This window comes from Columba livia, chromosome 15 (genome assembly GCF_036013475.1).
Source record: "Columba livia isolate bColLiv1 breed racing homer chromosome 15, bColLiv1.pat.W.v2, whole genome shotgun sequence".
Classification (NCBI taxonomy): Eukaryota; Metazoa; Chordata; class Aves; order Columbiformes; family Columbidae; genus Columba; species Columba livia.
Window position 1 is genome coordinate 8,650,146 of NC_088616.1, and position 15,681 is coordinate 8,665,826.

Sequence of the window (15,681 nt, forward strand, 5' to 3'; positions counted from 1 at the left end):
TTTTGAGGGGTGATGAATGCTCCTGTGATGACTTTGAGCATGACAGCTTTGCAGATGGTTTTCTTCTGAGGTCTTTTCATCTTGGTCGGTGTGGGGTTTCATAGTCATACACCACACCCCAGCTGGCCCCCAGCAGAGGAGAAAATAAACAAAGAAACAGAACCAGGGCAAGGTTGAAGCTGTCTCAATAAAGGAGAGAAAGAAGCAGCAATATCAGCTTTAAAAATAGCCATGTACAAATGGAGAGTGGCACCCTGCGACTGCACTGCTGGGACCTGTCAAGCTGGAAGGGGAGACCCTGTTGACCACCTTGTTTGCTTTGCTCTAGTTGCTGGCAAAAGCTGAGGTTTGGCTTCCTGAGTCACCTGGAGCAAGTTACAACCTGTGGGTCTGACCCCATAACAAGGTCACCACAGGGTTTCTCCCCCACTGGCCTGTGCTTGGGTCCCATCTCCCACTGGGCTGCACTGGGAGATGCACAGACCCAGTGCCTGTCTGCAGAGCCACAGCCGGGAGCCGTGTCCCCGCGCACCCCTGGCTCACTCAACAGACACCAGCGGAGCAGAATCCCGTCTGCCAGAGACAACTGAGCAGCCGCCAGACCACAGCAAAGCTTTCCAGCTTGCACTCATCTGCTTAGAGGCATCCAGCAAAGCTCATTACAGGGCTCAGACTCAGTGAGTTCCCAACCCGCAGCAGAGCTGCACATGCACTTTGCAACGTGAATAACGCTGGTTAGCTGGGTGTGGGGATGGCATGTGCCTTCCCACCGAGCATGGTCCAGCTGAGGGCTCATCATCTCTCCATTTGCCTTCCCCTATCACTTGTCACCATGTCACACAGCATCCTGCTGTGACTGCAATGGGAATGGCATTATGAAGGTCTCACCCTGGGTCTGTGACCCAGCACTCGCTGCAGCGTGGGGACCCCATCTCAGATGATGTCTGCAGCCAGCTGCATAGTCACAGCTGACTATGGTCCTGGAAGGATCTGGGACAATTGGTGCCTGCAGTGACATGCCAGAGCCTCGTGTCAGCCCTAACTGAGCCACCTATCCACACCCTTGCTTGAGCCCGGGTTTGATCCTCCCCAATTACAGCCGCCTCAGTTCTCCCTGCGACCTTCCCCATTGCCTCACGCAGTTCCTCTCCATGCCTGCCTTTGAAGGAAACTGAGTGATTAGATCAAAATAAAAGTCTTGCCAAAGAAAGTATTTACAGGCTCCTCATGGCTTCTAGGACGGAAGATGAAAGATGTTGCAAAGAGGTGCGGTGGCATCTCGGTGACTCAGCTTGCACCCGGGATGGGGACTGTGCAGGACACATGGTGCCAGACTGAGCAGAGACACAGCAGAAACCCACAGGACGCTGCCGGAAAAGGGCAGCAGGTATCAGGCAGCCGGGGAGTGCTTGCTCATGGGATGTCCCTCTCTGAGATCTCCCATCACTCTTTAGCCAGCCCCTGTGCTGGCAGGCCAAAGCTGCCAACCCCAGTCCTGCTACCTGCTGGTGGCTTGTGCGTCCCTGGGATCATCAGCTCAAGCTGTTCTCCACCACCTTCCCACATTGGCTGTTGTCACCCCCATCTCCCTGGGAGTCGTTCCCATGGGGTAGTCACTGGGGCAACCCCATCACCAGCAGCAGGGACACCCAACAGGCTGTATCAGACCATCTGCCTGGCTCAGAAGCCCCAGCCCTGTCTGCCCCATGCCTGGTTTCAGGATTAAACCTGTTCCTGGTGCCAGGAAACCACCTTATCTGTCCATTGAAGCAAGGCCTCCCCTTCACCATCCAAACAACAGCCCTTTGGATGGGTTGGCAGGTGCGCTGTGTAGGGGGATGTCCTGCTGAATCTCCAGCTCAGCCATGCCAACTTGGATGCATGGCTTGGACCCGGCACAGGGTGCACTGGCTCCTCATCTCACCTCCTGCAGCCAGCGGGACAATGCAGATATTGGAAAGCGGAACATCACTAAACAATTTCTTCTTTAGTTCCTCTGCTTTCCTTGTGGCCCTGCTGCCCCAGTATCCAGGCAGAGACTCTGGCTGGCATTCAATGCCTCTGCCTTTGTGCCACCATTCCTGCAATGCTCCCTGCCTTCCCTCCTCCCGCTGCCCTGCTGCTGCCTGTGAGGGCAGGGGGGAGTGTGAGCAGGGCAGACACCCCGTAATGCTCAGTGGCACCTTCCCCCAGGGCAGCTGGCAGCTCGGGGACAGGCAGCAAGGGCATCCCATGAGTGGCTGGGCTAAGGACAAACACACTGACTGCTGCCAAGAGTGTTTCCCATCTTGTCCTACTTTCTTCCCACACCTTAACTTTGCTACAGTGCTGGATGGTGCAATCCTGGGACTGGCATTTTTTACTCTCGAGGGCCACCGCCCAGGAGGGAAATGCCAGGATGATGGCTCTTGTGAAAGCGGGGGAGCAGATCCAGCACCTTCTGCTCCCCCAGACTGACCAGAAGAAGAGCCTGCTCCTGTCTATCTCCCAGTGCCAGGACTATGCATGGCCTCACAACCTCTGGCCCCACACCCGGGTGTTATCAGCAATGCAGCATCAAGGGGTTACTGCTGTAGAAGGGCAGTGTGTGTGTGCACACACAAATGCTTGAATCCTCGCTGGCCATGGGCAGAGGTGTCTGCTCTGCACAGCCAGGAGAGCTGGGAACAACCATTTTTTTTGGGAACACCAGCTGCACAGAAGCAGAAAGGATGGGGGGGGTTCCCATCTGGTCTTATTCTAGGAAAAGATGTGTGTCTGTTGCTTCCCAAGCAAGATCCTGAGGGTTGCTGCAGCTCATCCTCCCTCGCATCTGCAGCACCAGTGCCATGGTGAAGAGGTTCCACTTCCCAGTCTGTCTGCAAGACCCTGGCGGGGACTTGGGAGGAGAGGCTGCTCCCCCCCAGTCCTGTGGGGAGTCTTGCTGCCTTGCCTGGGTGCCGGTGCTTGTTGGGGAGATGATCAAATCTGTTGGGGTCCTTTCTCCCAGGCGTGGATTCCCTCTTCCCTTGTCCCCAAGGCATGCTGGTTTGCAGCCCCACAGCCTTGGCTGCCAGGTTGGAGTCTCTCAGCATGTCACTCTGCTCTGGAAGAGTGAGGTTTTGCTTGTAAACAAACTGCTTAAATGTTAGGGTAAGACTAAATGGACAGGATCTGTGCCATACATGTGCTAGTCAATACAGACATAAGAGAGCAGATCTTTCTGATGCTGTACAGTGTTTCCATGGTCAAATTTAAAGCTGACTGTGAAGAACTGGAAAGGGATCACAGGATGTCAAGCAGCTGAGCAGAGAGACATCAAATGCAATTCAATATAATTAAATTCAAGGCAATGTAGAAGCAACCCTATGTATACACAGCTTTATATGAGCTTTGTCGTTCAGGAAAGAGATGCTGGGGTCTTTGCGGGTGCTTCGCCTGCGGTTCTGCATTGGCAACAAATGGAAAAGGGCATTGGGAAGGAGTTGCTGAGATTGCTGTGATGTGTGAGGACAGTGGGGGCGGCTCAGAGAGGACAAGGCGGGGAGGCAGAGAAGAGCAAGGAGATGGAGCAGCTCCCATGGGGGAGAGACTTGATGCATGCTGCAGCCTGGCAGGGCCATGGGAAAGGGACCTGGTAAGGGGTCACTGAGAGGGGAAAAAAGGAAGAAATATTTCTGTTTCCTAGAGCAGAGCTTCAAGGAACACCACAGGGCTGGAATGACGGGAAGCACTTTCCAAACCATGCATTACTGTGCTGTGGGAAGCTCTATCTGCTGTGGAGATCAAGTGTGCAAATGAGTTCAAAAGGGAACAGGAGAGAGTACAGGTGGTTGGTTTGCTGGGGCTGCAGCAAGTCCAAGATGCTCCCAGGCCACTCCTGGGTGGAGAGCACCAGGACAAGATCCTTGTTTCTTTCTCTGACTCAGCCTTTGTGTGGTCCCAGCTCTCCCCACCCTGGTCCTTCCCGCTGTGGCTGTGCTGGGCACACCAGCCCAGTGGCACTTCCCCAGTGTCCAGAGCCTGGTACCTGCCACAGGACCAGCCCCAGCTGCTCCCCAGTTCCTTGGCCCCCTCCTGTGTGCCCCAACAGCCTTTTGTGACACCAGCAGCACCTGAGCAGCTCCAGGCCAAGGGCTCCTGCGCTCACCCATGGGGCTTGAGAACCTAAAGGTTCAAACTAGCAAAGCTTGACCTGGTGCTCTGCTCCTTCCTGCTTCCCAGAGGCTCCCCAGGAGTTGGTTCCCGTCCACAGCCAAATTCCAGGCTGGTTTTCAATGCCCAAGGCAGGAAAGTGGGAGCAAACTCCTGCTGAGGCCAGGCAGAAGGTGTAATACCCACAGGCACAATCCCCTATCACAAATCCGCAGGAACCCAGCCTGCCCTGCCACACTGCTGATGCAAATTACTGGCAACCAAGTGGACAAAATTGCTCTCTGTTTCCCCTTTCATCTATTTATTATAGCTTTCTTTATTGCTAATTATTACTTTCAACACGCCACTGAAATAGGGTGGGGGATTCTCTTTTGTAATGATAGGTTGGTGGCTCTTGGAAATAAATCTTAAAGAATTGTCTTTTTCCACAGTTTTCTACCTGCTTTTTCCCACCACCAGTTTTTCTCAGGGTTTTTCTTGGCTTTATGAGGTTTTACTTTTTAAAGCACCGTGTATTTTTGTTTACTGAATGGATTATCCTATGCCCAAATTGAATGTAATCAGGTTGTGATCACTGTTCCCTAGGCAACCACCAATGAAATTATAGAGCTATGATCATGAATTAACACTGTTATAAAAAGGTTAAAAAAAAAGTAAATGCAAGGCTTAATAAGTTATTGCTGAAACAAAATATCCACAGCAGTGCCACCAGTCACCATGGAGGGCTTTAGCATGATGATGCTTGGTCCTGATTCAAGAACGAGTGGAAGACAAAATACCACACACCACCCTGTAAAGGTAAATTCAAACCAATTTGATGAAGAAGAGATGCTTATTTTCTGCCAAAATGCTGAGGGGATGATTTGATTAACAAAGGAATTGCTGTGTGCACCTATATGGGGTGTGGGAATAACTGTAACTGAAAAGAAGGTTGCGCGGCGGGGGTGACAGTGAAGGCGAGGCAATTCAGCACAGCCCTGCTGCCACCTACAATCCCAGGGAAAAATAACGAGGAGGGATTGTAGAGTGCAGTGTCCTGATGAACGTGGTAGGGAGGAACACGAGAACCTGGTCAACCTGCCCTGTCGCTCCTGACAGCATCCACATGCTTCAAAGAAAAATCCCAGCAACAGGCTGCAGAAACCAACCTGAACACATGCTGCGCCTCCCAGTGCATTCGGCAGAGTTTTGGCTTGGCTGGGATTTTTTCGCGTGCTTAGTGAATGTTAGGAACACGTTGTGGTGTTTGGAGGGATTGGGAAGGGGTGACCAGCCCGCAGCAGGATGAGGTCTGTGCAGAATACTTTGTCTGGAGAAGCATTTTTCAAGCCCCAGAGCCCTAAGCTCACTCGTGGGGCTGATACCCCATAGATTTATTATTCTATTCTACTTTCCACTGTTGCTCTCATTAGCCACACACCAAGCCCATTCCTCATTCTCCACTAAGCTTTTGTGAGCGCAGCTGCTGCGACTTGGCTCTTCCATTACAAGCCGACACCTTCCAGCTCCCCGTTGCTCCAGTTCGCACCCCATGGCTGGCATGGTTGGCTCACTGGGAAGGGCTTTGAGAATCAATATTGTTCCATGCAAGATATTCTCTGGGATAAGAAATTCCCAGTCCCCACTGCCCTTCTCCTCCTGCTACGGAGTCCTGGGCTGGGGCACCTTGGCCTTTTCCCTCCAGAACAGAAAAGCTTGAGTTCATCTACACTTCTTTTATGGTAATATATTGGTGCACGCTTGAGGTTTATAGGTGTACAGCATATGTAAGGGATGGTATATGCACACATGTACACTGAATGTACAGTTACCCCTCCCAGCCCTATGTGACTGATTAACTCTAGCACTCATTAACTTGTGAGAACCTGCTGTGTAGTCCTAAGGTCGTTTTTAAGTAGCACGCTGACGTTGTTTAAATAACAAACTCCACAGGGAAGCACTGGGGACAGGTCCAGCTCCTGCCTCAGGGAGCCCGCTCCGCCGGGGCGGCTCCTTCCCCCTCTCTGGCTGCGGCTTGCCAAGGGCGGCCCGCCCGTTTACCTGTCCACCCTCCGGCGCCGCCGCTCGGCCGGCCCGGAGCGGCACCATCCCCGGGCGGCCGCGGAACCTCCCCGGCCTCCGCTCCCCCTGCCGGGGCCAACGTGCACAGCGGGGGCTCCGGCGCATGCGCGGACGCAGCCGCACCTGGAGGGGCGGAGGGTGGGGGCGCGCCTGCGCGAGCGATGGGCGGTGCCGGCGCGTGCGCGGGTCGGGCGGCAGGTGCGGGGGTGGCTCCCGGGCATGTCGGGCCGCGGGCGGCGGACCCGCGGGCGGCGGAGACCGGCGGGGGCGGAGCCAGAGCCAGATCCGGAGCGGCCGGTGCCGGAGCAGCCGCGGTCCGAAGGGGCCGGCACCTCCCCGAGGTGGTGGTGCCGCCGGGGCGGGATGTGGGGCGGGGTGGCCCGGTGGGGCGCGGGCGGTCGCTGACGGCTGTCCCCGCTGTGCCCGCAGGCCGAGCCGGTTCTGCCCGCAGTGCGGGCGCGGCGTGGAGCCAGCCTTCCGCTTCTGCCCGGCCTGCGGCGAGAGGCTGCCCCCGCCGCCGCCGCCGGAGAAGGCGACGGAGCAGACACCGCCGGCCCCGCCGCCGCAGCAGGCCCGGAGCCCCGCGGCCCCAGCCCGGCGCTCCCTAGCCGCGAGGCCCAGCTCCCGCTCGCCCCGCAAGGCGCGGCTCGGCCCGGCGGTGCCGCTCCCGGTGGACACGGTGCTGACGGACCAGGGCGGCCGGCAGTGGAGGCTGGGCCGGCTCCTGGAGCAGGGCAGCTGCGGGCTCATGTACGAAGGTGCAGTGGGGGCCGGGGCAGGCGGGGTCCCGGGAGCGGGGCCGGTCTGCCTGGAAGGCCGGGGATGGAGGGTGGGCTGCGGGCAGGGTGGTGGGCTGCGGGCAGGGCTGTGGTCGGGGCAGGAGCTGCTGGGCTGGCCATCTCCTAGGGGCCCGCAGCCGCTGTCTGTGTTTGGTGGCGGCTGTTGGGAGATCCCTAAACCGACAGACCCTGCCATGAACACATGGTGCAGTGCGGAGGTGAGGGCACTGCAGGTGTCCTCCAGCATGGCAGTGACCAGCTTGGTCCCTGGGGTCTGGCCTTCCCATGCTGGGCATCCCAACTCAGATACTGCCACTAGTGTAAGATCGAGCAGACGCTGGGCTGCTCTGTACATTGACAGAATGCAAATCATTAGAGGCCATACCTTTTTTCTGGTTTTTAGGCTCAAAACCTAAACGCTGTTGGCACCATACAGGAGTTCCTACATTGTAGGTGGTGTCTGTATTGGCTGAATGTCAGTTCAGGATTCTCAGCCTGTTTTGGAGGCCAGAAGAAAGCAGCTAAATCATTTGGGCTGCTTCTCAGCTGTTCAGTGGCTGCTGATCTTTTCTCTGCAGTCTAGTTATAAACTTCCAAAGGAAAGATTTTGGTCTTATTCTCCATTGTTAACTTGTAAACAGTCTTCAGGAGGAATTTTCGCCATTAGTAAGCTTTGCCAGATACTTGACTTTAGTTTCTTTTTAGTTACTTATGTCGTGTAACAAAGTCCGGGCATCCACCAATGTCTTTTAAAAAGATATGATTTAAAAAGAAAAATCTATGTTGTTACAGGGGAGGGTGCCTTTATAGAAACGCCTTTTGGATGATGAACAGCATGTAATCTGTGTACAGCCCTCAGTCTAAGAGCAGAAGAGTGGCTACCCCAAGGCCAAGTGATCGATGCAGGAGGAAGGCCATATATAACTCCATATATATATAAGGCCATATATAAGTCCATGCAGAGCAAAAGCGACTTTGGCACCTCTGACAGAGTTGACAGACTATGCAGTGAGCTGTAGGGAATCCTCAGCAGATGAATTTGGGAGTGCATTTCAGATTCGACTAATGATTTGTTCTTTACATGCCATTTTCAAAGCACCCCACTACTGTAGCCATGCCTAGATGCTTCTGTGACTTAAGCAGAACTGCACTCAGAGCACGTCAGGGGTGCCGTGCTTCGGGAGCCAGGTAAGAATTCTTTTGTAGTAATCTGGGAAGATGCTGTCACAGAAGATGCTTTTGCAAAGACCAAGTGAAAGAAGCAGAGGCTAAGTAAAAGCCAGCTGTGCAGGCTGTGTTTGATAGTACTTCTTGTCCATGCTCCTGTAACCACATCTGTTCCATCCTTCCACAGCACAGTCAGCATCTGGAGGAACCAGTCCTCAAAAGCAAAGATACTCCCTCAAACTTGTGAGTTTTGATCTGTTTGGGTAAGGAATAGTGCATAGTGTGTTGTGTCCAGGGCCTGACTCATTTGGCCTGTAAGGCTCAGAATGTCTGAGGAACTCAGAGAAAATGGTCACAGAAGCCCTGTCTAGCTTAGATGACTGTAACTTCTCGAGAGTGTCACACTTGGATTTCAGTAGCAGTTGACTCTTCCACTAAAGGTGTGAAGAAAACTACATGAGAATTTTAAAAATGAAAAGCCCTCATCCCAGAAGGTTGCCTCTTCGATCCACCAAGCTCAGTAATCTCCAAAACTGAATTTGGTGTTGTAAGGTAGAGATCTTGATTCATTAGCGTCAGACCCTTTTGTTTTATTTTGGTGTTTTGTTTTGGTTTGGTTTTGTTTTGTATGGCAAGTGTGCACATACCCTCCTGAAGTCTGGGGAAACTGGAGAGGTTAGAACTTGGTGGCTGTGCTGAGGGAGTATAGTGAACCAGCACTGAGAAGCTCTGTAAGGCCAGAACACATCTTTAAATCAAACAGTAATTATAGTTGGAGTTCCAAGCCAGCTTTCTAGGCACTTGACAATAACTTGGGTTCTCCAGAAACATGTTATTTCCAGTAATAGCTGTTCTGCAATGGAAATTCAGTTTGATTTTCCTTAAGCCACAAGCTAGAGCAGAAAGACTGATTTCTTGTCTGCTGTGGCTCTTGGGGGTTGCTCGTGTGTGGGAAGACCAGTGGTGACTCATGGCTCTGTGGGGGACCTGGTGGTGCCTACCCTTGTGCGCACTCAAAAAATCATTTGCCCTTTTGTCGGAAGAGACATTTAAGAGGATGGAGAAGCAATATAGTGTTAATGTGAAAAGACAGCTAAGTGCCACAAAACTAGAACCAGGAAGTAGGTGGGAAACTAATCACTTCTGTATGCAGCACTCCCAACTCCTCTGTTTTGCTCCTTTGGCATCTTTTGGTGTTTTGCTGTGTGGCCTTCTGATAGTCGAGCCCAGCCCTTGCAGAGGGCTGCAGAGTGTGATAGGGCACAAAGAGCCTTTTGGCTCCTGGGTTTGATGGCTCAGATTGGCTCACCAGGCAAGGTGCAGAATAAAATATCCTCTGGGACGTAGTCATTTGTGTTGTCTGGAGCCTGCTGATCCTCCAGCTACCTCGGTCAGTTGTGGGTAGGGCCTTTAGTATCAAACCAGCCAGAATAGAAAACTTCTGCCTCCTCCCATGCATAATAGCATCTGTCCTAAGTTATCTTGCAGTATGCTGGAGATGCATATATATCTATATATCTATATATCTATATATCTATATATCTATATATCTATATATCTATATATCTATATCTATATATCTATATATCTATATATCTATATCTATATATATATCTCCACATGTGCGTAGGCAAACACATACATACTGATTGTAAACTATATGCATTTCAGATCACTCGATAACAGCAGAAGTAAAAGGGCAGTGATACGTACTGATTTTAAAAACATCGATTGTAGGATGTCAGTACACTTCCCAGACACTGGAATATCACAAATACAGACTTTCTTACTTGTCTCACTTTCTGACAGCTAGAATAAAATGTTATAGGTCTTTGTTGGGACTCACCTATTTGCAGAAATAACCTCATCTGTGCTGTGGATAAGGTTGCCTCTGGCTGCTTCTAAATAACAGCTTTGGGCCTACAGCTCACTCTGGGTTGCCAGATAGTCTGTGTTGTCCAGGTGCTTTTAACCCACAGACAGTTGTAGTGCTTGAAATGTCCCATGTGAGACAGCTGCTCCCTTGTTCTGTGTTGATGCTCAGAGTTTATGTGGTTGTTAGGAGCAGCATTAAATAATGAACCAAAAGACCTGAGCTCTCTTATCAGCTCTGTTGCTGATCTGGTATTTGATTTGGGGGGTGGGAGCAGGGGTTATTAGTTTCTTTAGAATGAGTAGCGAAGGTCTTTTAGCATTCTTGCCCAAGTTTCCCTTTCTAGCAGGGTGTGTGTGGCTCAAGTAACACTCCTCCTTCCTGTTCCCTTTAGGATGTCAAAGATGGCAAGATCTACAACGAACAGAACTTTTTCCAGCGAGCTGCAAAGGCAGGCACAGGTTGGTGCTTCCTGGAAGGGCAAGGACTAGGCTGCTTGTTGGGAATACTGGCATCCCTCTCTCATCAGTTGTGTGAGTCTCTTGGAAGGCCAGGCTGGAACAAACTAATTTGCTGCATGGTTGTTGCCAGAGTGCTGAGCAGTTTGGCCAAGAGCCTGCTCTGCCAGGAGTCTGTGTAACTTAGGAAACCACAGTATTGGCATTTTGAAGCTTTCTTGTTCTACCCATGCTTTGCATTGATCTCCCTGGTAGCTGTTCCCCACAGCCTGACCTGCCTTGGCCCCCTCTCCTGTGCCTATTCCACGAGTGTTTCTGTCAGCTGCTGTCTGGCATTTACTTCATTGACCCAGAAACCTGAGCAAGAGCAGAGCTGGCCAGAGAACCTGGGCAGGTTTTTGAGCAGGGCTGCTGGAGGACTTAATGTCAAACTCATGCTTCTGGCAGGACCATAAAAATCTGCTTCTCCATCCCTCTCTCTCTCCCCACTTCTTTTACCTAGCTCTGTGGCAACCACCTGCCCTCACTTGCTCAGGTATTCCCCACGTCCTGTCAGTCTTATTGTTCCTCTGCGGTGCTACATGCATTGACATGCCAATACCCCAGCACGTTAGGCTGGCATTTCTGGGACAGAATCAGTGTGAGAGGCTTCCCGCCGTGAGCTGCCCAGGGCAGAGCCAGCCTTCGGGGAAAGGGCATCCCTGAATGAGCTGCTTTGTTCTAGAGCTCCATAGCAGCATCTGCCACACTGTGTCCTCTTCTCTCCCCTTCTAGTGGAGAAGTGGAAGAAGTGGCACTCTCTGCCGTTGCTGGGAATCCCCAGTTGCGTTGGCTTTGGACTGCATGCTGATAGCTACAGGTGAGGTGACTCCATGAAGGGCACAGCTGAGCTCTTTTGTCCGCGACTGCTGTCTTCTTGATTTTCCCTCTCCTTGCTGTCTGCTGTTCATTTTCTCATTTTCCCCTGGCCTCCTAACCTTATGCACTGCTCCTATCTCATTTATTAGTAAGTGGTTTGCCTCTCTTGTTATCCTGTTTCCTTCAATCCTTGTGTTGGTAGTGAAGTCATTGCTTTTTGCTGCTCAGGTCAGGGCACACCTTATTCCTGCCTTACAAGACCCAGACTATATATCTGCAACATGAGTTCAGCATGTTTTTCGTTTTCAAGTTTTCCCTTATCAAAAGTTGAGGAAATGCTTGCCCAGGTCACCTGGGAGTTGAAGGGGAGTTGCAGGGTGTCCAAATCAGGTGGGTACTGCTATGTGCTAAGTCCTTGTCTCTTGTAGGTTTTTGGTGTTCTCTGACTTAGGACGAACTCTTCAGTCAGTCCTGAACGATGGTTTACACGTGCTGAGGGAGAAGGCAGCTTTTCAGATTGTAGTCCGGCTGGTATGTAGAAAACCAATACTTTCTTAGAGACTTTTTCAGAAAAGACCTGTAACTTTCTTCCGCATCTTTTAAAGGTGTTCTAAAGCTGATCTGGGGGTTGGCTGGGGTCTTGAGGTAGCACCTCTGAAGCCTGTTGTAAACTTGAGTAGCATCTCTTGAGCAATATTGAAGGAATTTGGGGTAAGGAGAAAGAGAGAAACCTGACACTTGAACACTAGAGGCTGTGAGATGTGGGTTTTTGTGCTCCTCTGCGCAGCCATGGGGAGCTGGGGAGGGTCCGGCTCAGTGATAGCCAGGGCACTGAAGGAGTCTGCGTGGTTCTGATATGCTCACCTCTTCTCTTTACTCCTAGCTAGACTGCCTGGAGTACATTCATGAAAATGAGTATGTGCATGGGGACATCACAGCTGAGAACATCTATTTGAACCCAGCAGACCTCACACAGGTAGGGAGCAGGAGCGGTGCTGCGAGGAAATGGCACTGAAGGTGGGTTTGTGCACTGGGACAGAGCAAGACCCAGGTTCCTGCTGCTGGGTATGGGACCAGCGCAGTCTACATGGTGCTCAGGCACCTGCTGCGGTGTGGGATTGCAGGCTGTGCTGTAAGCAGAATTCACACCTCACATGTGCTCAGATGTGTGCTTTTTGATGACTTCCAGGTGACCCTAGCAGGCTATTGCTTTGCATTCCGGTACTGCCCAGGAGGGAAGCACGTGGCTCAGCGCGAAGGCAGCAGGACACCTCACGAAGGCACAATAGAGTTTATCAGTCTGGACAGCCACAAGGGAGCAGGTGAGTCTCTGTTTCTGACATGAGCCAGCAAAGCTCAGCTAGAGCAGTGATGTGGCAGTGCTCTCTGGAGCTAGGGCTCCCTGCTGCCATTTCTGTTGTTGCTGCTTTCCAGGCATTCACAGGTATCTGGAACCAAGTTCATGTTTGGGCTGTTTACTCTTGCCTCTCCCTGGGCTGCTGTGTTGGGACTTGCCAGGTCACGCAGTGAGTGCAGCAAGAGGTGCAGGGATGTTCCTGCTCCATCTGGAGCCTTGGCTGCTGCAGGCATGCGAGGAATAGAAAACAGGGCTGCTTTGTGCTGGTTTAGCAGGGATCTTTTTCAAGCCAGACTGTATCCCTGCCCAGAACAGATTTGCAGCAGGCTCTGCTCTGACCTTGAAGCAATGAGAGCTGGAAAGGCATTCAAATGAGCCAGTTCCTCTCCTGGCTGGGATGTGCCTGTTCTCTCCCAGTGTTCAGACTCTGTAAATCTTCCTCCAGAGGCTGGGAGGTCATTCCTCAACTGCGAGTTAGCAGGCTCCCAGAAGTATTGGTATCCTAGAGCACATCTTAATGAAGCTCTTGCATTTCTGTACTTCTGCTCTTTAAGCATGAAGCTGCCTGTTTTACAGAAGGGGCACCTCAAATAGAGACTTCCAAGGTTGTGCAGCAAGTGCGGGAGTCTTTACTTCCCTTTGGAGGAGGGGCAGTAGCCTGGGTCACTTCTGGGATGGCTCCCAAACTCATTTTTTCACTTGTGAATATCTCTTCCTTCCCGTCAGGACCGTCTCGACGGAGTGACTTGGAATCTCTGGGCTACTGTCTTCTGCAATGGCTCTGTGGCTTCTTACCTTGGTCTGATGAGCTGGACAAAGTAGAAACTGTGATGGAGAAGAAGGAAAAGTAGGAGAAATCATCTACTCTTTTGGGAAATGCTCAGCAGAAAAAAGAGAGGTTTTGTGGCTGAAATCATTGAGTCATACTACGCTGTGGGTAAATCCCACTGTAAAGGCTGAGCCTGGCCAAAGGGTGTTTCATGAACCCTGGTTTCTGCTGCACTTAGAATGTGGCCATCTGAATTCAGCCTTTTGTTGTCGCTGTTGCCAAAGACAGGCTGTTTGGGCACCTGCTCCATTGCTTTTCATCTGACAGCACTCTGCGCTGATTATTCCAGGTACAGAAAGGATGTGAAATGTCTTCTCCATCTGTGCTTCAGGCAGAAATCCATTCCAGGTATGGGCTTCCTCTCTGTGACTGTGTGACTTGGGGAAGAATGATTGACTGTACCTGAAGCTAGAACCTTCTCTGCATTGGGGTGCTAGTCCAGGATGGCTTCCAGTGGTGATGGTAACTGGCATTGCATGGACTGGTTGACAGGCTCTTCCTGTGAACAACTCCTTTGTTTTCTTTACAGCAAAACAAAGAGGGCTGTTATCCATTTTCTGTACTCATGAGCCTTGCTGAAGAGTCAAATGTTCTGGTGGTTTTAAAAATGCGAAATTTGGGTCTAGAGGTCATTTCCCCATCCTATATTTGAGCTTCATATTAGTCTTTGGCTTTATTTTCTGTCTCTGCAGCTGACCAAGGCAGGTGGGTGAACTGTCTCCAGGGAGAGCAGTCTGAGAAGGGTATTCGGCAGCTTTGTAAGGACAACTGATGTTCCTGTGCTGCTACATGCAGTGATGTTCCTTGCTTTGCAGGTGCACTGCTGAACTACCTGCAGCAAGTAGTGGCACTAGAGTATGAGGAGAAGCCTGACTACGGGGCCCTGCGGCAGCTCTTCAAGAAGCCACTGGAAAAGATGAAAGTTTCAGCTTATGACTCCGTGGATATCAAAATGGTGCCTTAAGTAAGTGCCAGTAGCTTAGATTGCAACAGCACAAAGCGCTTGTCCTGCTGTGCTGCTGGGGGCACAGGAGCAGGACGGTGCTGCTGCCCTGCCCCTGGGTGCTGCAGGCAGCAGTCAGGAGGTGAGGACAGAGCAAGGTGATCTGTGAAATCTCTATGGTAAGACCTCGGGGCTTTTCCTGGCGCAGAGCACTGGCCCTTCAGCATTCCCTGTATAGAGACCAGTCCAGTGCTATGCAAAGCCAGGCTTAGCCTGTGTTACAGCGTGTGTTTCCTCAGCTTCTTGTGGTGATACTTGTCCTTGGAGGAACAAAACAAGGGTTAATAAAGCTGAACAGTCTGCAGGGGTGTGGAGATGTTACCAAAATGCACACTGATGCAGTCTGGTCCTTTTTTCTTTTACAGCTCTGGGCTTATCCTTTGCTTTTCCTCTTCAGAAAGCAGCTTGTAGTTCTAGTTTTATTGCCTTGGGCCTGTGGCAGTAAGTGGTGGCTCTCTAGGCCCAGGTGCTATTTTATCCATGAGGCACCTCCAAGACTGAGCCTTGATACAGAGACAGATCTGATGTTAATCCATGGCTGCATCAGCCAAGGCCACTGAATTAAGCAGCAAGCCCCAGGGCATGTGGTCCTAGCTCCTCATCACCTAATCTGCTCTTCCTGGGAAAGAATTTAACTGATTAACATTCCTTTTTTGTGTTTTTTCTTTCAGATCAAGAAAACCAGCACAGGAAGAGTTCAAAGATTTCCACAGTGTGAGGCGTTTCCTACAGATATTTAACTTTTACCTACCTGTTTTAGAATTGAGAGAGGTTTTTATAAGTGTTTTCTTCAAGTTTTAATGTGACCTAATGCTGAATTTTGAGCCACTGCCATAACAAGTTAATGTGAACACATTCCTGCATGGCAAGTCATTGTCAGCAGGAGCTGGAGAACTGCAGCGTAGGCACTGGGAGAAGGGTGAAGCCTGGCACAGAAAAAGAGAAATCAAGGGATTTTTATTTTTTTAACTACAGTGGCATTACATAGTTTTGTAATAAACTTTGTGGACAAGCACCCAAGGCTGCTCTCTGCTGCTTATTTGGTATGTTCAGGGCCTTTCTGTCAGTTGTTTCGGGGCTGCTGTAGAGATGTGATGGTCATTTGTGCCCTGTGCTGCTTGTGCAGGGTCATGTTAACATAGAGCCTACAGGCAGTCCTACA

At 51.2% G+C, this 15,681-nt stretch overlaps 1 protein-coding gene across 2 annotated transcripts; it reads left to right on the forward strand.

Annotated features, from left to right (window-relative positions):
• The first annotated feature begins 6,357 nt into the window (after positions 1-6,357).
• Positions 6,358-15,534, forward strand: VRK3 (VRK serine/threonine kinase 3). Of its 2 annotated transcripts, none has more exons than XM_065031017.1 (12): positions 6,358-6,536; positions 6,625-6,953; positions 8,329-8,384; positions 10,409-10,547; positions 11,247-11,331; positions 11,759-11,861; positions 12,214-12,306; positions 12,520-12,652; positions 13,414-13,534; positions 13,806-13,864; positions 14,332-14,480; positions 15,191-15,534. In XM_065031017.1, exons 1-11 carry the CDS (start codon positions 6,415-6,417, stop codon positions 14,478-14,480), a joined length of 1,389 nt encoding a protein of 462 aa, XP_064887089.1. In that variant the 5' UTR covers positions 6,358-6,414; the 3' UTR covers positions 15,191-15,534. The 2 variants fall into 2 exon arrangements, with proteins under 2 accessions (XP_064887089.1, XP_064887090.1); XM_065031018.1 differs by having other exon boundaries at positions 10,409-10,475.
• The last annotated feature ends 147 nt before the right edge of the window (positions 15,535-15,681 follow it).